Here is a 27,656-nt window from a genome sequence, read left to right on the forward strand (position 1 = left end):
GAGACCTGATGTCACTTTGAGGCTGCAGAGATTTACAGCTGAAACACAATCCCCCTCATAAAATAACACACACATTTTTACGTCCCCTTTTTTCTTCCACCCTGAGACAAATGAGATGTAATGTGTTGAGCTTCAGCGGTGCTGCTAGGCAGATTTTATTAACTGTGGACACAGCCTCAATCTGAGCTGAGTATTTAATGGATTAATACTTCCTTTAAAATATTCTGTTCATTTAAGGTTTAATCATCTCTAACTAAACACAAGGTGCAGCGTGGGCCATTAAAACAGGCAGTTGTATTTATTTAATGTTCTGCGTATGCCGGTCAGTACTAATGGTTCTCAGTATTATTCATGTGATTAATTATACATATTAAACACAGTACTTTTGTGTAGAGACGTTAAAACTACAGAACAGCCCGTGTGAACTGCACAAACTTACACGTTTCTTTGGGTGTAAAAAGTCGAGAAAAATCTGGCATTAATTGAATTTGTAATACACGTCTCAATTCTAAGCTTTTATCGTCTTCCAACATTACTTCCATTTCAGCCAATTTCCTAGTTTTTCATCCCTATTCATATATTTATACATCATATTCATTTTTCATATGAAGTATTCCCGGAGATTTAGAGACTGTAAGCAAACGAAATGGGCTTTTAAAAATAAGTTATGTACTGTATGTTCTTGCAGAATATCAAACAACTGAATAAACTAAGGGTTTTTATTTCCGATTGGCTGTTTCCCTCTGTGAGCGAACACGTGATCAATCATGTGACGACTCGAGTGTTGCTCTTTGAAGTTGATTAACACACACATACACACACTTCATTAAGTTTCTCACACCCATCTAACCACTTAGGGCTCTTTGTTCTTCGGAGCTTAAATCAAGTTGCCTGTTCAATATTCTCATTCTAATACAAAACCAGGAATGTGCTCATGAGAGAAGAATGAGGACAAAAGTCGGATCAAGTTTTTAACAATGTCGAGTGTTTTTATTTCCATTCATCTGGCCTTCAATGGTTTGTCTGGTTTCAGCTCGAGCAGCCTTGCAGGTCCCAGTCCCCTGTGGTGGTGCCAAGTCCCCGGTGGTGGAGCCGACCCCGGAGCACTTCATAGTTCCACCTTTCTAACGCTTCCTGCTTGAGGCCACAGAAAACCAGCTGTGCCGCAGATCCTGGAGGGGAGGAGGGTGGTGGGAGAGGAATGGGGAGGTTGTATGTTTTTTTTTTTCACCTTCCAAAATACCAGCTGACCCAAACTGGGCCCCGAGGACAGGTCTAGAGCCAGCCAAGTAATTATGAGGCCCCTCGAGCTCCAATTAAAATTCTGTTGGGATGTGACAGCGGTTTTTAAAAAGTTGTTTTTTCGAAGTCTGGTGCAGCAACAAATGTAAATTTGGATTAGTTTAGTTTGTTTTGCCGTGTAGCCAAGTTAAACCACAGCAATTAGGAAACATTCTCTTAATTTTATCCCTCCGGGGAAAATATTTCCATCTGAATATGTTTATATTTCAACTGAAGGGGAGATGGAGGGGGAGGGGGTCAGAGCACAGCAGCCACCGGAGCAGGTCGGGATTTGGCTTCAAAGACACTTCGACCAGCGTCCACTGGCTCTTTGAAAAACTCAGCTAATGACATTCTACTTATAGTCCGACCTCTGGAAAAACCAGGCCACAGGAGAACACACGTCTGCTCTCAGGTCGATGGCACGAGCTTGTTCTCCTCGGACACAAAGAAGCTGCCGGCTCCTTCAGGCTGCCACTGCTTTGAAAACAGGAATAATAAACTACAATGTCTTTTCATTTTATTGCATGTGTCATTATCAGCTTTAAAAAAAATCTTTTTTTCATAATATATTCAATAAATATACAGGAACCATGGACTCAATGAGAGCTTTTGTCGAACAGAACAGAATTTGTTGGGAAGGAGACGCTAATCGAAATCTTTCTTTTCAAACTCATCTTTTCATGTTGATGTTTTGTTCGGATTACAGGAAACTTGGTCGGACATGGTCAGATAAAGAACTTTGGATTTATAATACACGATGGGTTGACTCCTGGTAAAGTACCATGCAGAGTGGATGTCGGTGTACCAGACTGCATCCCGAGCTCTGAGCTTCGCTGTCGAGCAGCAGATATCGTACCTATTTGGCAAAGAAAACATTCATCAAGCAATGGTAAAAAAAACAACAACAGTGAAACCAACATGGCGACACTAAAGTGACATTTTTGTCTGAGCTGGGATGCTTCTGTAGATCTAATGTAACTCTGATGCAATGCCAGCAGGTAGTTTCAAACACATGGGAATTACCTTTATTTGCTTTCTGGGGGGAGATTGATATTGCTCTTTAGCTAATGCAGCAACTTCCAACACTCTCTTCCAGATCTCTGCCAGAATGCAAATAAGCGTATTGTCCCTTTAAATCTAACATTGTTACCGTGATCTAACAGTACACTGAACTGCATTGAGTCTGTCTGCATGATTCAAACCTATCTGGTTCATTTTGGCAGCTGTGATTCTCGGTAAGGAAAGCGTAACGGATGATTGGTCGATATTATTACATTGAAATCGGACCCAATTGAACAAACATTAGTAAACACCCTATAGCATAAAAAACAGGTCAATTTTTAAACATCATAGAGACGAGCGCCTGTAAGCAGAACAAAATGACAAGGTGGCGGCTGGTTTTCATGACAGATTTGAGGCATTATGGTGACTGCTGAAACACTGCTGAACATGATCGGGCCTACGTGTTCTCTAAATCCTCGGTCACGGTCCTGTTCTGTTCCTCAGACTGACTCTGAGTCTGATCTCCCACAGGCTGAGAGGCTCTGGAAACTGTTCGCTCCACATAGAGATTTACACATTGTTTAAAAACCGGGAAAGAAAAAAAGTTTTTGTTCAATAAAATACTTGTGACCATCAGTGCTTCTCTCACGTACAAGTACAGGAAGTACAGTTTGTTACTGTAACAGGGAAAACAGACAGCGGCAGCCGTGTGCTGGTGTCACTCTTGCTCACCGTTGGGTAAAGTGTCAACAGGCTGCTGATCTGAGCGCAGCCTGGCGTCAGTCTGTCAGTGATGCACTAACTCATCGCTCCATTACCAGGTAGAGTAACCTGGGAGAGTTTCTGTACACGGGGTACGACTGCCCTCGTTCCTCAGCAGGCCGCCTGGAGGTGCCATGACATCTGTAGTGGTTAATGATTGAGCATGATTGAAGGACATGAAACAGGAGGAGTGACGTCCACTGAAGAGACTTATTTTGTTGGCAGTGGTCCCTTTCAGCTTCCACTTTCCAAATGCTCAGTAGTCGTGGGTTAGACCATGAGGGTAATATGTCCGTTTCCCCCGGGCAAAATCCTAATCCAAGACTCTGTGCATCTGGCAGTCCGTCCATCCTTCCCTCCATCATCGCTGCTCGCTGTGGGAGCTGCTGCTCTCTTTAAATACTTCCACTGCTTCAATCCACTTGGCTTTTTGGCTCTTCGCTGGGCCACTCAGCCCAATGCTAGATGAACTTGAAGCACTTGGTCTTGTCGTGGGGCAAACGAGTCTTAAACAGCACCGAGTCCACGCGGAACTGCGTGTACAGCAGTGGCATGTAGCCGTACACTTTGACAAAAAAGTTGATGCACTTGTGGCGCTCGTGGAAATGGGAGTCGTCGTGTGAGAGGGCCTGGGGACAGCCGGGACAGCGGAAAGTCCAACGAGATGTCACCTAGGAAAGACAAAGTCAAAGAGCGTGTCATTAACTAACCACATACGCCCCATTTATGTCCTTCACATCCAATGCTGTGAGGGTTTTCGGCTATCGTTAGCATCCATTAGTTTCATTGGACTGCGGCAACCCCATTAACCATTATCCAAGATAGTGTTTTATTCTCCAAACACATTAGTCAGAAAGCTAACATGAGTCTAATTGGTCTATAACGAGCTTATAACTAACAAACAACATGGTTGATGGTGGGAAATGAGAAGCTGCTTTTGTCAAGCAAACAGAAACAGTCAGTTAGCCACACACATATTGTTCCACAAACTCACTGTGCACAGCATAAGCAATTTATTTTCCGCTTTATTTGTCGGATTTTGGTCTAAAATAGAAATGTAGTCTTACTATTAAGGACTCCACATCCAAACTTGTCCCAAATTCATTATTCAAAAGGCTTATTCCAAGCAGCGAAACGCTGTCATGCAACACACTCCATCAAAGCTGCCCTTCATTCCCCCTGAATCACCCCAGACTATTAACATCCTCTAAATCAAAAAGAACTTAAACCGAGGGCCGCGACAACATTTCAGCTCCAGCAGCCTCCCTGGCTTGAGTGTTATAATCATTTGTCTAAATATATAAACTCGCCGGTAATAAATGTCCTTCCAATAAAAATCCAGGAGGAAAAACCAGGCAGTATGCACAAATTCGATCTTGTGTTTTTGATTTACTATTTGTGTGGAATATTGGATGTGTCAGTTTGAGTAATGGCAACTCTAAATGAGGAAAAATATAAATACAAAGGACCCAGGGGAGACACAAAGTTTGCTGACGTGGAGCTGAGCACAGCCGAACGTTACTGACCTTGATGGGTGGTTTGCGGGTGATGTGCGACACGAGGAAGTTCATGGCGATGTCCTCACAGTTTATGTACTCGTCCACCATGTCCCTGATGGCCTGGGGCATCACGTAGGAGTACAGGTAGGCGTAGTACTGCAAGTACACAAAGACACAGGGAGACACAGTGAGATAAAGTAAAAAAATTAATCTGATAAACGTGGTAGTTTAAATTTTTTCTTGGAGCGGGTGAGGTGCAGGTTCTGACCTTATGGAAGAAGGCAGCTCCCGTCAGGACCATGGAGAGCTCACAGGAGTAGTTGGAGTTGTAGAGCCACGACTGATGGTTCACATCCCACGCATGGTACCGCCCAGGGAAGCCCACCACTCGATCTCTGGCCTCACGCCAAACCCTGCGACACAACACCGAGCTCAGGTGATCAGAATCATTCCTGAAGAACTAATCCGACCATCTGATAAATGTTTTGCGGATTATATCTAATTGTGGTTATCTGTGGCTTTGTGAAGTTATTATTGTGTCTGAGGGTTTGCCACTGCATCCATCTGTTTCTGCTCATCATCTACAGAATACAGGTGGCAACAATTTTTCCCTCTTGGGACCAATTAAGTTACAACTGTGATGTCTTCTATCAGCATATGACCGTTTTATAATCTGACTTTATTTAAACAAAAACATCGTTCTTAGCTCAAATGTGCACACGCTGAGAACCAGTTCCTTAGTTTCTGTTCAGTAGATGAATTTTAAACACCGTAGACCATGTCTGAAATCTCAGACATGCTCAAAGGAAACCACTTAAGAGCAGCAGGGTGATGTGTAGATTTTCTTCTTCGGGGGAAGCTGAAGGTGTGGATACATTCCTGGGTAATTCTGCGAGGTGGGTGTCTGACGAATGACCCCCATACATACACACACACAGTCACAGTCTTTGCCTGTACGGACAAGCTGCTGCAGCACTAAGGTGTAGACGAGTCTGAGTGACGGGGGGGAATGTTGAGCCACATTAACACAACAGCGTACTTCTTTTAATTGGTTCAATGGGATCTGAAAAATTCATTCATATTCATCTAAGCCAAACATTGAAAAAGGGATCGATACAAGATGCTGATCAAATGTTTGCCTTTCATTTCCTCTGCTGCAGTTTCTAGTGGTAGGTTCAGTTTCTCTCAGGGATTTGAGGAATGTGATGAGTCTGCATTTTTTGGTTTCCTCTCTAACAAGTAACAACGCTTCTTCCTTCCTTTTTCATGCATTTTTATGTTCACCACACATCGATTAAACTGTATTTCAGATACTTACTCAATAACAAGTTTTTAAATTATTAGGTGTTTTTAGATATTTCTTTTTCCCTTTGACAATTTACCCCTCCCCAAAAAATTCCTAGAGCTTCATCCATCCTCCATCACCATCACCATTACCGACCTGAACCCGAACATGATCTCATCGTGGCGGAGGTGAGCGTCATCATCAATCGAGAGAATGGCCTCTGTTTCCACAGCGTCCCAGGGAAGGAAGCGGTTGTTGAGGCTGTTTTTGTCTGTGCGGACGACCTGCAGGGACGAGACCAGACACAACTTGGCAAGAGCTTTTATGGAGGGCACTTTAGAACGGGTACTTGTGGTTAGCACTGCCGAGAACATTTTTGAGTGATGCTGCACACGGAGCATTTCGTACGCTTCCCTATAAAAGATGTTAAAACTGAATGACAGGTAAATGGTATCTGGCAGCAAATGACTGTTATGACTAAACTTAAATGCAGCTAGGTGCATAAGACTATTTTTGAGGTTAAGTGCTTTAAAGCTCTACTAAGATCTTAGGGTTTAAATTATTGAAGGGCTTCATCAATCAATACAAAACATTAATTTGTAGAAAATTTATTTTGATTATTAGTCAACAAATTGTAAATAAGTATATCCCACACAGTTTTTCAAAGTTTTTTTTTTTTTTTTTTTTAACCAACCAAAGGCAATACAGCTCAAAAGGTGACTCACACTAAAGAAAAGTAGCACATCCTCGAATTTAAGAGACTGGAATCAATATTCACACCAGTTGATTTTCAAATAATACTACTTGCACACAAGCATCAACAACTCTACCAAACAGAGTCCTGTTCTTTAGTTTCTCCCTCACAGCTTAACACTCATCCACAGAGTCTCTGTCACAAACCAATAGTGTGGAAATGAAATGGATTAATATTTTACTTTTCAACCTTAATTTCAAAAGCACGAATTATATTATTCATGAACATCAGACATCTTCACACCCCTGTAGAAAAGCTTCTGGTAATTTGGAAGGACTCCCGCAGAGTCGCATATTACAGATTTTCTGTTTTGCATTTCAGAGAGTCAGGATGAGAGAGATGTATACGTTACTGAATAATCCAACACTACCCTGATTAATATGTGCACACTGGTTGAATAAGGATTATGTCTGCGGGAGCACTTACCACAATGGGAAGGCCAATGTCGGGCCACAGCAGGTCATCTGAAGGAGGCTTGGGTGAATTCCACACCACCACTACCTTGTTGAGGTACGGCAGTCCGTTCAACCTCTCCAGAGAGTTCATCAGCACTTCCTCCCTCTCATATGTCAGCATTACCACTGTGAACTGTTCTCGTGGCACGTTCCCTCCTAAAGCTGCCTGAAACTCCTTTCCTGAACCTCCCGTCCCTCCACCTATAGGCCTGAAACCGGTACCAGAGCCGAGGAATTTGGCTTCAGAGGGCAGCACAGGGTCTAGAGGCGTGTGGGGAAACAGATGAAAAGGCCCCGGGGCCCGGTTCCATGCTCTGTAGGTCTCTGCAGCTGTGTATGTAAAGTTGCGCAGAAAGCGTGGAGAAGCGTAGGGGGGCTCCGTCTCCACAGGACCCAAATCCAGATCACCATTGTCAGCCAGGTTGGCATCAGTTCCGGCCAATTTTCCAGCTTTGTGAGGAATCTCATGGGCGGGCTCCTCTTTGATGGGTGCAGCAGGGACCTGGATGCTGGTTCTGATGCTGGCCAGGATGGTGCTAAGAACATTCTCTGAGGTGGAGAAGTAGGTCTCCCACAGGAAGCGACCCTGCCGCCTCATAGCTAGCAAATCATTGTCTGATAGGCTGCGCAGCAGAAAGTGCAGCTCCGTGACACGGGGCTTGGGGACTATAATGACAGCCTCACTCCAGCGGATAAAATGGTGGTAAGGTAGTCTGGAGTGATCCCCCAACATGACTGGGATGGCTCCTACTTCTAAGGCTTCAAAGAGCCTCATTCCACAGCCTGCTGAGGCCACCAGCTGCCCATCTCCTGGAGCAATCACCAGGGCAAAAGTAGAAGCCTTGAGCACCTCCAGCCTGTCCTCCCTCTGTCCACAAAGAGACCACTCAGTTGGCAAACTCGGCCGAGGGTCCTTACAGGTGAACTCCACCAGCACCTGATCCAAGTGGCTGTCCTGCACTGCCTTTAACGTGCCAATAATGCGATCATCGTAGTCGGCTGGTGGGTCTCCTTCCATCTCCTCCTCGAATGACTGAGGGGGTACCTCCTGTAAGCTGCTCCTTAGTGACTCCACCCTCTCTCCTTGGAAGGTGAAGAGGTATTTCCTCTTGACTGGTACTTGAGGGGGTACTTCTAAAAAGTTTGGTTCTGAGAGGGCATGAACCAGTGGGGATACAACCAAGTCAAAGCCCTCACGGTACTGCTGCTCCAAAAAGGTGGACTGAGCTACTGCTGCTCGTCCTGCACTCACATTATACAGGAAGTTCTGTGTCATTGATTTTCTAGAGAGATGCACTAGTACATGGTTGTGTCCATCTGATCTCCAGTAGGGAAGAGCTTTTAATTGCTTCTCCAGCTCTGAAGGAGATGGTGGAGGGGAGGACGACTCTTGTAGCTCTCCAACAAGGACAATATAGATACAGGCAATGCTGGGGTTATCAGTTATATAAATGTTGCTCTTAACTGATGCTGCAAAGGCCTGCTTCACCAGTGGGTCAAGATAGTCCCCCCATGAATAAGAGCCTGTGTCGTAGACATAAACAGGAAACCCAGACGTAAGAGGGCAGCGCCCGTAGTCGAAGCAGGAGCGCAGACGGCAGGAGCGTGCAGACTTGGGTGGTGGAAGCCCTAGGTCTTCCTTGTCTGGCAGCAACCTTACAGGCAGCGACAGCTTGGGCTGGTTCTGGGCCATTAGTTCTTTATAGGAATGCTCTGTCTGGCTGATAACATTCTTCAATTGCAGCAGATCCTGCTTGGCACTGTCAATGCTGCGTTTGCAGGCCTCAATGCGCAAGTTGAGTCGGGCGATCTCCCCGTTGAGCTCCTGCCTCTTGGCCTCCAGCTGCAGCAGCTCCTCGCTGACCGACTCACGAATGCGGCAGAGATCCTGCACATGTTTGGCTTCGCACAGTTCACCGCCAGGCCGAGGCCCAAAGATACGCTTATCGGGACCTCCAGCTTCGTCAATGGTCGTGAGGTAGTAGTGGGCGATGAGTGGGAAGAAGACCAGGATAAAGAAGAGCATGAAACTGAGCCACGTTAGACGCACACGGCGCAATACCCATGGCTGGCCTCCGGCGCCCACCCCACCACCGTTTCGCTGCATTGTCAACTCCCTCAGTCCGCTCCTCGCCCCATCATGGAACCGTTGCTATGCGGATCAACAGCAGCCATAGTCAACCTTGTCAGCAAGGCAGTAAGATGGATACCAAATTTAAAGCTGGGGCGTATTTATGTCCTTGTGTAAAGGTCATCAGAGTCCTCTTTAGGGTCCTGTGGGCATTGGCAACAGCCTCACCTGTACTCTAATATGTAGTCTAATGTGTTATAGCCTACACAACCTATTGCCATTTCTGTCACAAGGTAGAGCCATTCTTCCAAATCTATGTCCAGAAACACTCCCGCAACTGGGGAGGGGGGCCGCTCGAAGAGTGATGCAGGGGGAGCATGTCTGCTCACAGGTGAGTGAGATAGTTGTGTGGGCCAGCTGTTTCTATCTGGGATGTGCTCATTTCATTACTCCTTTTCAGATGTTCCTTAAGATATGGAGCTTCAGCAATCTTCTCCTTTGTCGCCTTGATACAGGAACCTAAGATAAAGAACAGGAAAATGGGCCAATGAGTGACAAGTATTATCTATGATTAATATAATTACTATTTTTGTATTTACTGTATTTTTCATGCACCTCTTCAAATTTTGCTTTAATCAAATATGAGAAATTTATTAAGATACTTTATTTCTCCTGCCCTTCTAGCCACAGCCCAGTTTGTCATCACAGAAATGCAAGATGCAAAAGAGTGCATGGCCTTCAGGTCAAGATCAGATTAAAGTCCATCTGTAATATTTATAGTCTGGTTTTCCACAGTTGGCCAATGTAGGAACAAGACTCTTTCTTTCATCCTACTTCACTGCATTCTGTGCATGATGCCTGGACCAGGAAAACAAAGAAGCAGTGTGCTGCTGAACACCAGGGGATATCAATGTCATTTTTTCTTTTATTGCATAGAAAAAGCACAAAACGACAGTGAGCCATCACTGGTAAGCTACACACAGCAGACGAGCCATGCCAACAGCACCTATCAGCAAATCTCATTAAAGGCCCCCTCCTGCATCCCACACTCATCACTGACTCAAATTACTAAGCATCCTTGATTACTCTCCAGAGTGATGTTGAATTATCTTCACCAGTCCAGAAGAGAAAATGACTCAAAGGAAATCAGCTGCACCTTCTGATGCAGATGCTTGCCAGCTTTCTTCAGAGGTTTACAGCATGTTCCCGAGGCCACTGGAGGAGAGCTTGTGAGTTGAGTCTCATCCTAACATCGATGCTAGAATAGCTTCAGATGAATCTTCCTTTTCAGCCTCACCTACACCGTATGTTCAAATACAAAGAATGCAACAAAACCCAGGACCTCAGCAGCTGCTTTCCCAGTTTGCAGATGTTTTGAAAAGATGCAGTTACTCTGGGCTGTGCTCAGCTGTGACGCAAAATGACACCTCTCCCTTTCATTCTCGTACTCGAGGAGCAGCAATTTGGTGTATTCTTCTAAATGATAGGTGTCGCCATCGAGGAAAATACAACCACGTTGCCAGAAAAAAAAAAAGGAAACACTGGCTTCTTTCCTCCTTTAACAATCTCACAATTTCTATGCTGACATTAAGACCAGCGGACATGAAGCCACAAGCCAGCGGAAATTAGGCTGTTTCTGGTGCACGTCACATCGGGCGAGAAAAGGAACAGCAGCCGTCTCTTAATACTTAAACGGTATAAAGATTCCTACATCAGAAGCATGATCTAAATTTCCCAAAAGATTGCAGTCTGCTTTCTTAGCTCATGTAACATCACACCACATCGCAAGCCCTGAGGATGGCAACTGATAGGCTAAGTGGCAAGCAGCCCTTATCCAATGCATTACAGAACACAAAACACTGAGGGAGAGAGAGAGAGAGCCTTGATAAAGCAGAGCAGCTCGGAGAGACACAGTCGCAGAAACCCAAGGCTTTAAGAAATGCAGGTGGTGATGATGTTGACCATTCCCTGACATAACAGCTTGTCTTGATAATGTCTGGGCTACTAGTGAATTCAAACCTCTGTGTTTGCACTGCTTTCATCACAGCATTGACAGATACCATCTGAAAAACACAACAAGAAGCCATCTTTCATTCAATCAGCGTCAAATAATAATTTTTCTCTGCTGCCTCCATGGGACTGACATTTCAGAGGTTCCTGATAGAAATACAACCCACAACAACTCGTGTGCACAATTCAGGGAGAGGAACAAGGAGAGGTAAATCACATGAGAGCTTTATAATTTTATCTTCACAAAAATGACATATCCAGTGTCTACTTCCTTCTTTGGTAGCACCTTTACATTAATTTCTCTTGAAAAACAATATAGATTATACCAACAACTAATATTTATGGCAATGAACAGCTAAAACTGAGAGAATGCTGACTTTTATTACAAAATGTCAAATAATAAAATATTTGACGATCGTACTATTCAATAATCTACACCAAAAAAAAAACGCAGAAATAATTCTAATGCTATAGAAAGAAAGAGATTTTCAAATATAAGGGGATTTAATTTTTGCTACTGGCTGCAAAAGATGTCATCGGCACACAACTGCAGCATGCGTAGCCGGCTGAGCAAACAGTGAGCAAACAAATGCAAAAACAAAGCTCCCCCAGGCTAATTAGAAAAGATGCTTTGGGTTTACAAAGTAACTAGAGCCCAGTGGCTTATTGTGTATTTATGAGGGGAACACGTACAGTAGAAACTCCCAGGAATTACGACCCTTGATCGCTGACCCCCATCCTGCTGCTCAGTGATGCGCCTGAGGTGCGAAATGACCGTTAGACAACTATCACAACTGTCTGATTAATTGCTGCATGACTTCCAAAGTCACGGGGGGTAATGGCGGGCAGATGTTGGCAAACGCTGCTGCTCGGCCTAATCTGGGGCCAAAAAAACAGGCTGGCTTAAAGCTCTGCTCGTGGAAGCATCTGGGAAATGGAGCGACGCATACACAGGAAAACTAAACTGCAATCTCTTCAGTCGTAGTTTTTTCTAATCTGCAGAATGTCTTCCCTCCACTACACTCAGCTTAATCTGTCCGAATGGAAAACACACAGTGAGGCATTGATCACTCTGGACTTAGTTTGCAGGGATCAATTATAATGCCGTCATTGCCTCGCACTGAGCAGCGAGGCGGTTTGGTGTTAAGCACCTAAAGGACTGCCGATGGAGCCATTTTCACTCGTCGGCTTTAGACGTACAAGGCAGCAGATGTAAGAGTGCACTATGATAACTACTTCCACTTGGAGAGATTATAACATGCCAGTCTTTGCCTTCAGCTTATACAAACATAACAAGTCCTGATGATACACACTCACACAAAGCCATCACTGTCTAGCTGCAGTGGTACTATATTCTAATTATTATTGTACAAATAATATGGTAAAAAACAGATGCAAAAAGCTGAATTATCTCTTTATATTATATTTAATAACTCATAAAGAAAAAAGCAAATTTCATTTATGCTCAAGCCCCTTTAGCAGAAGGAAAAATCTTCAACACTTTAGATAAAATAGTCTGCAGTCATCTCAGGCGAAAGGAGAAGCTGAGGCACAGCTGCCACCACCACATTGATGACCCAGATAAAATCCCCTTTGCTCCACATGGTGAGCACTGAGCAAGCAGCAACACAGTCAGCAAATTACCAACCGGGCCTATGAATAACACAGACTGCGGTCGTCTAGCAGTGTGTTAATTTGATTTAGGGGTATCAAAACCGACGATGTGCAATGGACAGACGTTCGGAGCGCAGACTTTAATGTCAATCAAACCCCAAATTCCTCGCTTAAGCCAAGTTAATGAGCGTGAAAGAATTTGCAGTAATATTTGCGGGCACTCGGAGCCGCACCACGCTGTGATTAAATACCAAGCTGCTCCGGGCAAAAAAAAAAATTCAAAAGAATAACTGCAGCAGGTGCAGAGTTCAGGAGCTGAATGACGGATTGAGGATGGTGCTTCCAAGTTCAGACATTTGAGGGAAAGCGCTTGTATAAATGTTTGAACAGTCCCTCTGCACACTGGCACGGCTTTCTGAGACCGGCCTGGAATTCCTCCATGAAGGAACAGAGAGCACAGACAGAATCGACATCCAACCACAACAGGCTTTCAGCCGAACACTATCGAGTTAACGGCAGGGTACCATCACATGTAGGGGAAAGACGGCATTAACAGCTTGTGAATCTGTGAAAGCTCATGACTCTAAGAATGAGGATCTTTTGACGTTTTTCCTCTCCTGTCTATGAGGAGTTTTTGACAGGTAGCCAATGAGGGAAAGATGACACAGCTTCTATTTTTAATAAGACCTCAGGTAGCACGTCTCCAAAAGATATAGTGACCACAAGTACTATTGAAGATGGATTCTGTTTTGGCACGGTGGCGGAGAGACATTCCTCTTCGCCTTGATAATGTCATTAAACTCAAAATTGTTTGGCATCGGCAACCATTTGAATACGTAAGAGGCTGGGGGTTGTTGGGGTTGTGTCAGATGCTGCGGCCATCAAAGGTTTTGTTCCATGACTCAGAGGACACATTTTTAATGGACGCCCATTTAAGAAAGAATAGTTAATCAAATTTATGAGATCTTTATTTTGAGTTGGTTTCTTATGATAATGACTTACAAGATATTTTTAACAAAAGTGGCAGAAGTGGGCTTTGATACAGTTTTAACTGTTGTGAAAATGTATTCCCTTTATGACTCACTACTAGATAAAATAATCAGGAATTTTCTAAGACAGCCGCTTTGGTATTGGTATAGTTCATTAGATGGCAGCAACCCTAAGGGCTGTATTTCTTTATTATAGTTTTTTTGGGGGCAAGTTCAAATCTACTTTTACTTTGCACCAGGTGTAAGATCGAGCCCCAAGAGTCTGCAGAAATGCTAGCATCTCTGTGAGAATGCATGGACAGTGATGCTTTAGGTAAAATGCTATGGTCAGCATGCTAACATATCCAAACCAAAACAGTCTGAGAGGAATCTGTTCAATCCTGAGTCCAACTGAATGTTTGTGCCAAGTTTGACTTATGTCCCTAGTGGCGTTCCTGAGATATCACATTCACGAGAATACAACGGACGGGTGGACGGACAACCCGAACACATAATGCCTCGACCACAGCTGTCGAGAGCTGAGGCATAAAAAAGGAATAAGAGTGCAAACTAAGGCCTGGAAGTGACATAAATCCAAACATACACAGTTCTATCTTGCTGCAGCACAGGCCTCTGGAGGTGACACTGCTGCACCTCAGAAAAACCATTGTGCCTGCTGGGACTCCAGGTTACCCTGATGTATTTTCTCCCCTTCAAGGGCTTTGGCTCATTGTGCTTTGAGACTAGCCTTCCCATAATTAATTTATGATTTCATGGAGGAGATGGAGGTAAGGCATTCTCTGTGGAGGTGATGGGGGGAGGGAAAAAAAGGAGAGATGGAGGCAGCTGCAGGGGAAGGCACAGTCACGGGGCTGTGTGAGGGGAGCAGCTGTTGCAGCCATGGATCACAGCTCATCTGCAGACGGCTGACTGAACCATCTCAAGGATCTTTTTCACTGGTGAATTACAGAGGTGAGTGCAGGGCTGTGGAGTCGCACTCAAAAGGGGGAATGAAAAGTCAGAGGATGTAAGAGTGCTTGGAAAAATAATTCAAAAAGGTCCTCTTCTCGTTCTACAAAACATCTGATGGTTTAATGCACTACAGTTTAAGCAGTTGATTAAATGACTGAAAATGACATCAAAAGATAAGCTCTGGAACTTGGGAAAATGTTGATATCAATATTTCTTAACATTTTTAACTTGAACACCATCAGTTCCAATAAACATTGATAATATAGGTCGATGTGAGCAGACATAGAAATGATTGCGGATATTTGGTTATATTTGTGTTTCTTAAAGTCTTAAATTGTGAAGTATCAAGCCACAATGACATCGCTTTCTCTCAACGGTTTCATATCCATATCTTAGACATGAATGCCAAATTCTTTTAAATGTATATATAATCGGATAACTATTGGTATCAAATTGTTTTACACCCCGGTATTGATATGACACCAGTGCTTCAGAAAATAAACTCAAATTGTTGCCCTCGCCTTCAGTGACTGACGGAGAAGCTAAATCCAGCAGAGCGTTAAATCCGACAGAGGAAGACAGAAAAATAAACTGGGTTCGTCCTCCAATGTGTGTTGTTGCAGAGTCAGAGCAGAAGAGACTGAGACATGCCTGCGATATGCAGACAATTTGAAATCTATTTAAAACACCATATCAAAAAGGATTTTATCTAAAATAAGATTAAAAAAGGATGCTAGTGTGCATGTAAATATACTCTGTGCTTAGTTCACAGATTATTTTAAAAATGAAAATTCTTGGTTTCTAACCCGGTTTGAGACCAATAACATGGTTTAGTGATTGGTCACATGAATAAAAGCATTATGTCTGTAAATTTTATTTGGATATAAAAATATATTGTTTATACATTTTCTGGAAATTTATTGATAAACCATTGATGGAAAATCCTATCAATTAAAAACATGAAAGATCAAGATACTGAATCAGATAGTAACAAATCTAATTTTGCAACACAACAGTGCTGGTCAGTTATTAATTGCTTAATTAGCAATATATTTATCAACCATGCTCCATTAGCTTCCATGGTAAAAACTCAGACAGCAGACAAGTTAATTAACTTTTTATCTTCATTCAACCCATATCGAGTATATTAAAAATGACATGCACGCCTAATTAAAGGAGTTCATTAAATACAATTTGGTTTAAATTAGTTCTTCGATGCCACAAGCTGAAACTGACTCATAATTGGTTGAATCACTAATGCACAGACCCTGAATTTAGATGACAAGGATCTGCATCCAGCACCTGCATCCATGACATTTTAGCTTCATTTTCTTTAACGACGAGAGGAAGTAAAGATATGGCGTCAATTTTTATTTATAGTCTATAGTGTCGGCAGTGAAAACTTTCCAGTGGCTGCTGTTCTTTTTATTATCCAATAACACGGAGCAGGAGATAAAAATGAGGCTGTGATGATCATCAGGACCATCAGCGCGGTGACGACCTGGCGCAGGCGCAATTAAAATCGTCCTCCGTGTGGACCGCCTCCCACTCGCTGCAAACTATACGAGCGTGTTGACCTTTATCTCTCAGTGTGTGCATCAAAAGTGAAAAGACAAATGGAGGCAGACAGAAGACCCACCCTTCAATGCCCCCGCTGTGTGGATACAAACATCACACACAACAGTTGTCTGATGTGTGTGTGATGTGTATTTATAACGTTGCAGAATACCAGAGACGGCAAGAGAGAGAACCAGGGAAAGAAGGAATGAGTGCATAATGACAGATGGACCTGGATGCCTTCCAACCTCCAAAAAAAAAAAAAAGGTTGTACATGTTCGTCCTTTAAGAGACAACTCAAGATAAGGCTATCTCTCAAGAGTATCAAAAAAAGGGCTGTGGCAACTTTTCTGTATCTGTCTACCAATCTCTGAGCTTGACGGGTGATGAGGCTCTGTGTTTGCGAGGCCTGGGAGCTTGATAAACAAAATGCATCACACCGGCTTTGCAGCGATCTCTAATCTGTCACCGGAGCCTCTGCTGTAAAACTGCTGTGGCACGAGTACGGTGCCCTGCAGGGCTGAGGCGAGGAGCCGCTCACACTCACTGTGCTGGTGAGAGTTGAGAATGTGACAACCAATTAGAGTCGGAGCAGATGTTCAGACACACAGGACCCCCCGTTAAGGTTTCCCATGCACAAAACTCAAAACGTTTACTAATTAGCTTCAACTTCTAAAATCCTTTAAAGATATTTTCTTTAATGTTTTAAATTTCTTACTTGGCCTTTTTTTTTAACTCTCAGTCTGAAGATTTTGAATTATGGTTAGTTAGCATTGTTACTCTGCTCCTCCCAAAAAACAACGGGCAGAGTGAGCTTTACTTTAATCAGGGTTACACTGGTATTGATTTGAAGTTTAATTTCCATTAAGTTGTACTTCTGGAGCCGAAGTGCAGACAAAACCTGCCTATTTTTATGTCAAATTAGAATAACTATGATTGTAACCAACGGTTGTGAGCCTCCTCCAACCAGTGCAATTTCAGTCTACATATATATTTTTTCCAGAATCACGAGGTAAATGTGACCTTTGAACCCTGAAATCGAATCAGTTAATCTTTGACCTTTGACATGTGACCACCAAAATCGAATTGTTTGATCCATGAGCTTAAGTGAACATTTGTGCCGAATTTGAAAGAATTCTCACTTTCTTGAGCCCCCAAAAAAAGTTTCAAAATCTTATTTTATCGTTGAGTCAAACTAAACTTTTGTACCAAATTCCCTTGTGGGCTATCCTTGAGATATCCTGTTTACAAGAACGTAACGGATGGATGGACAACTCAAACACACTGCCTCCGGCCTCTGGCTTTCACTGCCGAAGTCGTTGGCCCAGAATTACAGTTTTCTGGTCCACAGAGAAGAAGACTGGATGTGTTTATAGAATGAGCATCGCTGGAATACAAATAGATGAGATGCTGGGTCTCGTGATCACACTCCAGGCGAGATGCATGACTAGTTTTTAATGTAGTGTGAAAAGAAGCATTTGACTGTTTTCCGCAGGCTTTTTTCTTCCTGCCAGGCCTGGTGGTAAATGAAGCTATTTAAATGTTTGTTCTACTTATGAGCAACTATAGATTCATAAAGGTGTCTATGTGAAAAGTTTCTCCTGAACTTTATCATGTTCCATCCCCCCTTAGTGAGAATAACTGCCGTGTTACCAGAGGATGAACTGACCTAAATGCATATCTGTGTTCCCTCTTGGTTTTTCCAACTGTTTTCACTTCGTCCATCTGAGCAGAAAATGTCTGACAGGATGAGGCAGAGGGGAAATAGCTCAACGGAGAAAGTAACATCTGCAGAAATGAAAAAAATGCGATACGAGTAATCTAATGTGTGGTAACAAACAGTAAGCTTCTGTGATTCTCTCAAGGGCAAATGTTCTTGTGTGTCTGTGTCGGTTGCAGTTTGAAAATAAATTAGCTGGCCTAGCTTTCTTGATTAGTCCGCAAAGTTGTTGCTGATGAGCTTCCTGAATTAATCAGAGCTGTTGGATCTGATATCGTTGACTGATCAGAGAGGAAACCACACGACTATGAAGCCACAGATAATATCGCAGTTAGAAAAGATTCGGATAAGGTTCTGTAGTATATTCCCTTAGCTAAGAGATATCCATTGCACAGTTACAAACCATAAATGGTAAGTTCATATTCAGCTACTGAGTTTCTCTAGCATAAGTATAGATCATAATGACATGTTAATATCTAAAGGCGCCTTGAATCTTAAGTTCAAACCTTTAAGTATTATCTCCAGATGTGTTCAGTGTGTTTCTCTTTGTCTGAACTATCCTTTAACTGCCAATGGAATAATAAGAGGAGAGATGATTTTCAGCGGGTCCTTAAATCTTAAGGTACGACACATTCCCAAATTTAGGCAGAAGGCCCAGTTGTGTGACGTCATTAAATCTCTAGCTTTGTGGTAAACAACTCCCCTATAAAACGCCTTACCTTGCAGAGTCAAGGCGGATTTTCACTATTCGGCCTGTGTGTTATCTCCGAGTTTTCTAGAAACTCGTCCTGACCTGTAATACTCTTGTGTCATAAACATTATACTTGTAAGTACTGGGTCCGCGTCTCCTCTCTTCAAACATCGACTTCAACAAGACTCTACTGCGGGAAGGACACGATAGTTCCATAGCATTCGTGGGTATAGTGCAATGTCAATACCTTCAATTTGTTCCCTAAAAGGTAAAAAATTATGGATCGACTATGCTTGTTATTAGTTTTTTGCAGTGTAAAAAAAATTTTTACACTTTTTTTTATTTTTAGGTCTGTAGGTAATAATTATTTTAATTATTGATTCATCTCTGAAATGTCACAAATTCAAATGTCTTTAATATTTAAAAAAAAACAAATATATTCAGTGTACCATCACGAAGGAGAAGGGATCAAATTGGCATTTACGATTAAAAATGCCAAACATAGGTATTCCATTAGGACTGCTGATTCATTTCCTGTCCATTAGTTCCCTACATGCTGCATCTTGTAACAGCTCATTTTCACAGTGTGAACAACTTAATTTACATTTTTCTCAGACTAACGTTTCAAGCTGGATGTGTGACATCAGATCCTTGCTTCCATCATAAGAAGCAGTGAAAGACTCATTTATCAGCTCCAAAACTCTGGGAGTCTCGTATGTAGGTCTCTGAAATGTAAATAGTATTTTTAATGTGGAAGACTAACAGAGGGCTTCTCTTCCAGATGCTGTTATACGACAGTTCCCTGTCTCATGTGACGCAGCATTTTTTCGTCAAGCTTTATCTATCTTCAGAGGGAATTTCTGTGAAACTGGTATTTGACCCATTCATTACCGAAAATGTAATTACAGGCTGCCACATGGTTTTCATTTAACCATTTGCGTCTGGGTAATTACTTTACACAGAGATGAAAAGGGACAGAAAAGTCTGAGGATACATGTCCATGCCAACAGAATCTAGTAAATCGTCAGGTGGAAACCAGAAGCAGCTTTACGATGGATGCTGCTTTAAACATTTTTGACTAATCATGATAATATCCAAACAGAAGGATCAATAGTTTTCTCCTCTTTCAACAGGGTACCTTAGAATTAACGCATTTATTTGCTTTATAATTGTCCTATGAATTCAGACCAAATAAGAAATGGTTGCAGGTTAGAATCCAGAACCCTTTGCCTGGAGGCAACAATTCTAACCACTGTGCCACTCAATTTCCTGACACAGTCCAAAGACATGCAGTGAAGGTCAAGTGGGAACACTGAATTGTCCGTGGGTGGGAATGTGAGCGTGAATGGTTGTTTGTCTCTATATGTCAAGATAGACTAGTGACTTGTCCAGAGTGTTTCCTGCTTCACATCTAATGCCAACTGGGATTATCTATAGCCCCCAGTAACCCTCAAACCGGATAAGCAGTAAAGATAATAAATTGAAGAAAAAATGGTTTAAGCTACTCAGAGATAAATTAAAGTAAGTTCTTCTCAATAATCAGAGAGAGATGGCCTAGGGGATAGAGCGGGTGCTCTGCAACAAGAAGGTTGCCGGTTCGAATCCCACTCTATCCCATCTGCATGCCTAAGTGTCCTTGGCAAGATACTGAACCCCTAGATCGCCCCTCATAAAATGATGAGTGTTCTAAAAAAAAAATGTAAGTCGCTTTGGATAAAAGCGTCAGCTAAATGACATGTAATAAAATCAAGAGTTTGAGACATTACACAAGCCAAACAGTTATATATTTTAGGGCCAGGACCAAATCTGAATGAGTTGCCCTGCCTATCCTCCAGCACAAATTGAGTCCAGTCATCATTATTACAAGAACAGCTCTGTGTTACAAGTGTTTGTCCAAGACAAGAAAAAGAAAGAGCTGGATAGAAAAAGTATTTTTTTGTATTCCAGAGTGAAAGCTGCCTCAGTGATTTATTACATGTGGTGCTCAGTGCAGCAGAGAGTCTCATGAGTCCGTAGAAACCGGTCTTCCTCTCAATCTCGAAACTTTGAGGGTAAAGTTGATTGATTTGATCTCCAGATTCTGAATTGATCCATGATTTCCTGAAGACAAACCTATAAACATCAGTGTTGAAGCCCGTACCCATCAGTTGGGCTCCAAAATAACATCAGAGTCAAAGTATCAAAAATACACAGTGGGATTTCTGCCAATTATACTAATTACATCAAGCAGTGTTCCACTTTATTACCTAGGCTGTGGCTTCCCGCCATATTCTAATTCGTCCCACCACAGTTTCTTAATGAACCTAAATTTTTTGTACACATCTCATAATGACATGAGATCTCTAATGCTTTGCTTCCTTGCTGCACTGTATAGCTGTGTGCAGCAATATTTGCAATGCTTGCTTGTGCGCTCTTGTCCACAATGTTTTACCATCCATGCAGTCAGAACTTGTACTTTCAGCTGTTGTTGATCCCACAAGTGGAATGTAATCAGTTCCCTCTCTCACGCATGTGTACCTGTCACTTGCAATAGATTACATGAATTCTGTGGTACATTGTGAGTTGCTTCACTGTACACTAGAGAGACTGCATGTGGTTTGTGCCCAGTGGAAGAGATGTGATGAAATTAGACTTACTTTCACTACTGAGTTAACTCAGGAAGTGGTTAAACTTTTCACTACAACAGCTATTGCTAGCTTGGATTTCTCATGAATTAAATGCTATAGTTAACAAAATACTGTAGCATTCTGACTTGACACAGTAAAAAATAATAATTCCATTGACATGTCAGGACAATGTATTTGCATTATTGCTTACTCACACACCTGAATGAACATAGGCATTAAGGTTGCTGCTTTTCCTGCTGTGACAAATCAAAATTTGCATGTTGAGCATGTTTTTAGTTCAGCAATACATCTACAATAGATTCAACTTTCCCCTCCATCGGCTCTCGAAAAGTTGTGAACAGACATGCTCTCTGAACAGAGTGCAAATGGAAGCATGACTCCAAATACTTGCCTTGACAACTGAGTCGAATTGTGAGGTCTCTGCCAACTCACAGCATCAACACCACTCTGTGCCAAGCCTGCAACATCAACATTTAGGCTAAATCCATAAATAGGACTAAAACCACGATAATTACACAAAAATAATAAAGTAATTTAGACATTTAAGAGATTTTAATCCACTGAGTGCTGTCCCTGTTCCCAAAATAAGACAAATTTAGACATAGATCCCTTTGATGTGTGTTTGCACAAATATCTTACAAGTCAAAGACATTTCTGTGTAGATCGAGATATATAAACATGTCGATCAAGCTACAGACAGAAGTGAGTGCACTTTAATCAGCATTTGAACAGTATTGTCTGCATCATTATCTCCACCATGTAATCCTCACCACAGAAGTTTTTTTTTAGTTTTTACCTGATAAATGACTTCAACAATTATACCCTAAATATTTCACAGAGGAAAAAGTTAGCGGCTAACTCAGCAAAATTAACACGCAAGCCCTGAAATCCCGGCCCCCCCAAAAAATAAATCCTTGTGTTATCTCGCCGTGGCAGCGGTAGCAGCCCCGCTCGCTCTGTCCTCCTGAGAGCCCCCCCCCCCCCCCCCCCCTCCTATGCAGGCTGGCGTAGGCCATAACAGATTGACTCAACCCGACAACAGCTGCCAGAACCCCGCAAGCCTCATACTCCAGACACTGATGGATTGTGGGAGGGGAGCCAGGGTGATTAGCCCCTGACATGGGAGAATTATTACAGTGTACCTCCCCAAAAGAGACTGCACCTGAGTGTCAGCGAGGGGCACTCACACAGCCATGTTGTTAGAGCCCATTCGGTCTTTCAATGCACCAGGCTCGATCTCGGGATTTCAAGAACAACAAGTGGAGAATTGTGTGGGTGCGCAGATCAAACGCATCACTCTAGAATGGCCTCACTGTGACAGTGACTGCCTTCTTTTCACAAGACAACAGGTTCTGTGTGATTTGTAAAAAGAAAAAGAAAAAAGGGACTGACAATCAAATATTCACTCTTTTCTCATTTAATATTTATTTTTAACTGCTTTACTCACACAGCACTTCCCTCGAGCTCGACATTGACGTTGACTAACTAAGGTCCAGTGTAGGAGGAAAACTGGACTTCTATTTAAGGAAGTATTTCTGTTTGGAAAACGAATTAGCTGAGAAATTCTACAGCGAGCATGGCACGGAGAGCTGCTGTTTTCTGACTTTGCCAAAAGTACAACTAGTCATACCATCTCTCGTTCTCCAGTTACTCTTCGAACAGCTTCGAGCTGTTACATCTGTTCTTCTCTCTGCCGTTATTCAATAAACACACAGAACAAGATGTCCTTGGGTTCTGTAGCCTTACTTCTCCTGTCTCCTAAAGCAGATGTTCATTAGGGGTAGAAGAGCTGGCTCCTCCATACCGAGAACACTCAGCTATTCAGCTAAACCTCAGCGCTCTCTCAGAGGACAGCAGGACAGTTTGGACAGAATGGAAGTTGAGAGATAGCGGATGCTATTTGACAAGGACATGCCAATTAATGCCTCAGTGTTTTTAACAATGCAACCAAGTTCTCTCACACTGGCCCATGACATTTTTACCAGACTGTAATCGTAAGTCAGGGCTGCCACGAAGAAGCATACTCCATCCCTGACATAAGTAGAACAGCCCTAAGCCAGATAAATGTGTCAATTAATAGTTTTCACTCTACAGGCTCTAACAATAGTAAAATGCAAAAAGGGAAAAGCACATGTGTAACCACCAACATAAAAGGGTGCTCCACTCAGCAAGGCGACTGCCAATGAGGAAGCATGCACAACACCACGACTCTGGAGTTGAAAGCCCAAATAAAAATACAAATGCACTCATGTTATTAGTTCCATCTGTTCTTCTCCTGCAATTACATTTCATAATGTTGCTGTGAAAAACATATGTTGTTTGGTTCAGCAAGAACTCCTCTCCTTCTCTTCACTCTGTGCTTTGCTGCATTTTCTAACCATGCACTTTTTGACTACCAGACATCCCAGGCGACCTATCTACTGTAATAAAACGACTCGCACTGTTGAGAAAAGATTGGATCAGATCGGGAGTAGAAATAACACCTTATTGCTCAATTATACCTATCGCAACCTGGAAAAACCCCGGCTACTCAATGTTAGCAGATGGGACATGGGTTAAACTAAAAAGTTTAGGTAGTTCTTATCCCACTGCTGTATGTTAAAGTGCTCAAGTTTGGTTTTAATTAATTCTTTGATGCTATAAAAACAGGGCAAAACGTCATGATTGACAACTGACCCCGACTGGTCAAACAAGCGTTTTGGAAATACTGTCTTCCAGAGAATCAAACTGTGCATGAGCCAAGTGTAAGACATTTTGAAGCATGTACTGCGGTTACTAAATTGTAAGCCAGTTGTTTACAGTAGGGACTTATGAAATCACACATCGAACCAAATGTGCAGCTATGTTATAATTTTGGTTTAGTCTGTGAGAAATTGCATTTTTTTTGGTCTGAGTGTTTAAAAAAGCCAGATTTTTTTTTAATCCAAAATACAAGATCTTTATCAGGCCTTAATTCAACACAGACTGATTTCATATAATGAAATACAGATTTGGCAGTTTTTATGTCCCAACACATTGTAGCAACAGCGAAACCTTTGAGAAGAAAAGATAAATATCAGTGTTCACAGTGGATAGTCATATCAATGCGTGTTGTGGTTCAATCTGACCACAACAGAGGGAAAAGTTTTATATTCACAACATTATCTAAACATAACATCCCTATCAGCATCTCAAATTCCAGAGAGATTTGTGCTGACATTTAATCTGACAGCCTCATTTGTTCAGTTCCCAGTTAACAAATACTGAAATGACACAGCTGTTTATCTGAGCACAGAACATAAATATCAATGATGGAAAAGGGCTTCCAAATAAAAAACACCAATTCATAACCAACACGAGCACAGATCTGCTGTGATACACTCACTGACCCCAATTACTCGGTGAAAGACAACTGGCCTGCAAAAAACTACCACGTGCCCCGTCCTCAACATCCCACACAAAGATGCCAAAATCTAGTTAGACATGATGAATATACATCACAACCTCATATTTGGATAATGGCTTGGAAGTGAGGAAAGGTGATACGGTCCCAATGCGAAATCTGAACTCTAACATCTCCTGCCTCTATACCTGAGGTAAAGATTATGCACTTTTCACTGCAATCTCCTGTTTAGTTTCCTCTGCATCATCAGATTCTCGGACACTGCGTATGTACGAGCTCAGCAACTTTGTTTCTCCACCGAGTTTCAGACTTCCAAGGACACAAAAGTAACACAAAATGTAATAAAACGGGAAATCTGGCTCATATTTTCCACGACTTTACAAGGACTTCCCATCTGATTTGACACAACCCTCTTCCTGTTGAGTAACAATGCACAAAAACTCTGAAGACAGCCACACACATTCTTGGCCAACAGCTCTGGTGAGGCTTTTATTAAGTGATAACCTCTGAGACAAGGAATCTTAAGTGAAAACTGATTTACTGGTTAGTGAAATGTGATTTAAAAGCAGTGGCCCCTGGCAGTAACTTTACTGTTCCCACAAACAGGCTGGGCCTCCTCTTAATGGTGGCGACTTTAACAAAACAGCAAGAGGCTGGTGTATACAACACTCAACTTATATACAGTGTAGTGGACGGTGCTTAAAGATGACTGTACTTGAACCACCCTGTCCAGTGAGTCAATGGTTGATAGCCATAATGAATATGACACTACATTTGTATAGAGTTGTCGGGTAATTAGGTACACCTAGCTTAAACAACGAACGCAGGCTCATGCAAACAGCCTGCAGTTATTCAATGAACAGAAAATACAATTAACACCTCTTCTAATATCTAATCAATACAATCAATATCTGACTGTAGCAACCTACTTCCATTGTAGGATGGTTGTATTGCACTGCATCGGTTTCAGCTGGGTGTACCTAATAAACTGATCACTCTGCAGGTTTTGTGCCATTTATTATGTGTTTTGATGTTTGTATTGCATTGTGGTGATGAGACAAGGACTGATGGGGGTGAGAGTAAAGAGACAACTGACTCAGGAGGCTGGAGACAGAACGGCTGCCGTATTACGTAATATCAAGAGATTTTAAGTCTAAACAAGATATAAAGAAATAGGATGATAACTTCAGAATCAAAAGGTGGGTTTCAAGAAAGAAAAGACACATTGCATGAAGTGTTAGATGGAAGCAGCAATGTCAGGGGAGACTCTGTAATGTACACAGGTCTGCAGTAGGGAAGAAACTACAAAAAGCACTGGGTCTGAAGGTAAAGATTCAGTACATGACTGACAGGGAAGATCTAAAACCTTCCAATCACACACAGCAGAACTTCCATTCGCAAATCTACAGTTTTACAGCTGGATTGTGAGAAATAACCCGCAGACAGGCATGTTCGCTGCCTGCTGATCCACGACAGTCAGGACACACTAGTACATACTTTCGGTGTATTCAAGCGTGCTCACTTAACCTGGATGCTCCCGTCTGATCTTCACAATCATCGTGAATCGTAACGCTCGTGTACGTGTTTGCCATTGAGGAGGTCCACGTTAAATTGTCACTTTTTTTTAATGGAATTTGGTGTGACACTGTACTTTCTACACTGAGGGCGTGTTTGAGGACAGGAACGATCAAATCGAAACGTGCACCGAACCGGGATGTGTACCGGGGGGAGTCCCGTACCGGGGGAACCGTCTCCCGGGTGAAACGCCGGCTGGTTGACGTGTACCTCAGGCGAGATCAAAGCAGAAACACTCACGACTTTCATTGGCTGCAACAAAAAAAACGACTCCAAAGTCTTAAGGTACAAAAAACTACATCTCCATCAGTGTCACGTCTAAACCCAGTTAAACTGAGGACGTGGGGCTGCTGAGGTGCAGAGGGACACGGGGACATATGTCTCCTGTGGTCAATTAGCTAGCCTGTTAGCCAGCAGTGGTCACAACACAACGCTGTTAGCTTCGATGGCTACTCACCGCAGCGGAGTCCCGGGGATAAAGCGAGTCGCGGCCGCTCGGTGGCTCCGTCAGGCCGGTCACGGTTCGGCGTGTCGGGTCCGGGAGGCTCGCGGTGTCCGGTCGAGCCCGCTGTGCTGCTGCGTGTTCGAGCCCCGCACCGCTCACAGCCTCAGCTCCATTAAAAGCTGCATTGTGTCGGAGCGACGGACGGACGGACAAACAGCACCTACAGTCCGCCGCGGAGCATTGTGGGACATTGGGTTTATGAAGCGGACCCCTTCGAGGGTAGTTTATGAAAAGGGGCTAAATGCTACACCTGGTGGTTGATGTCGGTACTAATGTGTTTTAACGTGACTTTAACCTGATTGTTTTTGGTGGAAAAAGTGGAACATATATATATACATAATATATATATATATATATATATATATATATATATATATTTATTTGGTTTAATTTATATCCCAACAACATACACTGCTATTTTATAATCACTTTTTTATAATCACTTTATAATATTCTAATTGTTGCAAACTTTTCCAACTCAAAACCTTGAAGAATATTTTAGTGAGTTTTAGTGAGAAAGTATGAAAATTAATGCAGTGATATCAATCGACTATACCTCATTTTTAAAACACGTTTCATGCAAAAAAAAGTAATATTAAGCAGCAAAGATCCAGGGATTTGTTCTTGTGGTAGATTTGTGCAGAAGTGAGGCCTCACCTGGTCTGTGCATGAAGTGGAAGTCCACCTGAGAAGCTAAACTTGAACAAAACCATCCAGAGGGGGACAGAGAGACAGCTCACCTTCAAAGTAAAGTTCAGGAGGCCGGAGGTTTGATTTGATTAATGAGTAATGACTGAACCTTACTCCTTGTGCTAGTTGATGGGAGCAATATGTCATTTATTTGATCACCAAATATAAGCTAGAAGGTTTTCCATGAATTTTCAGAATTATATTAAATTAAATGTTTCCCACACTGTGATTCT

At 42.5% G+C, this 27,656-nt stretch overlaps 1 protein-coding gene across 2 annotated transcripts; it reads right to left on the bottom strand.

Moving 5' to 3' along the window:
- Window positions 1–965: 965 nt before the first annotated feature.
- On the bottom strand, window positions 966–26,891 carry extl3 (exostosin-like glycosyltransferase 3). Of its 2 annotated transcripts, XR_009924540.1 has the most exons (7): window positions 26,686–26,891; window positions 7,013–9,631; window positions 5,989–6,116; window positions 4,816–4,960; window positions 4,575–4,703; window positions 3,019–3,719; window positions 966–2,140 (listed from the first exon to the last, which is right to left on the bottom strand). XR_009924540.1 is itself a non-coding variant. In XM_062410921.1 (6 exons), the coding sequence occupies exons 2-6, from the start codon at window positions 9,146–9,148 to the stop codon at window positions 3,510–3,512; spliced, it is 2,748 nt and encodes a 915-aa protein (XP_062266905.1). In that variant the 5' UTR covers window positions 9,149–9,631; window positions 26,686–26,891; the 3' UTR covers window positions 966–3,509. The 2 variants fall into 2 exon arrangements, 1 of the variants encoding a protein (XP_062266905.1); XM_062410921.1 differs by having other exon boundaries at window positions 966–3,719.
- Between the last annotated feature and the right edge of the window lie 765 nt (window positions 26,892–27,656).

Source organism: Platichthys flesus, chromosome 18 (genome assembly GCF_949316205.1).
Source record: "Platichthys flesus chromosome 18, fPlaFle2.1, whole genome shotgun sequence".
Lineage (NCBI taxonomy): Eukaryota > Metazoa > Chordata > Actinopteri > Pleuronectiformes > Pleuronectidae > Platichthys > Platichthys flesus.

Bases quoted from the DNA above. Each gene is read 5' to 3' on its own strand.
- extl3 (XM_062410921.1), bottom strand. From the start codon at position 9,148: ATGCAGCGAAACGGTGGTGGGGTGGGCGCCGGAGGCCAGCCATGGGTA. The intron at 6,117-7,012 runs GTAAGTGCTCCC...TCGTCCCTGCAG, and splicing joins ACATTGGCCTTCCCATTGTG to GTCGTCCGCACAGACAAAAA. The intron at 4,961-5,988 runs GTCGGTAATGGT...GTTGTGTCGCAG, and splicing joins GAGATCATGTTCGGGTTCAG to GGTTTGGCGTGAGGCCAGAG.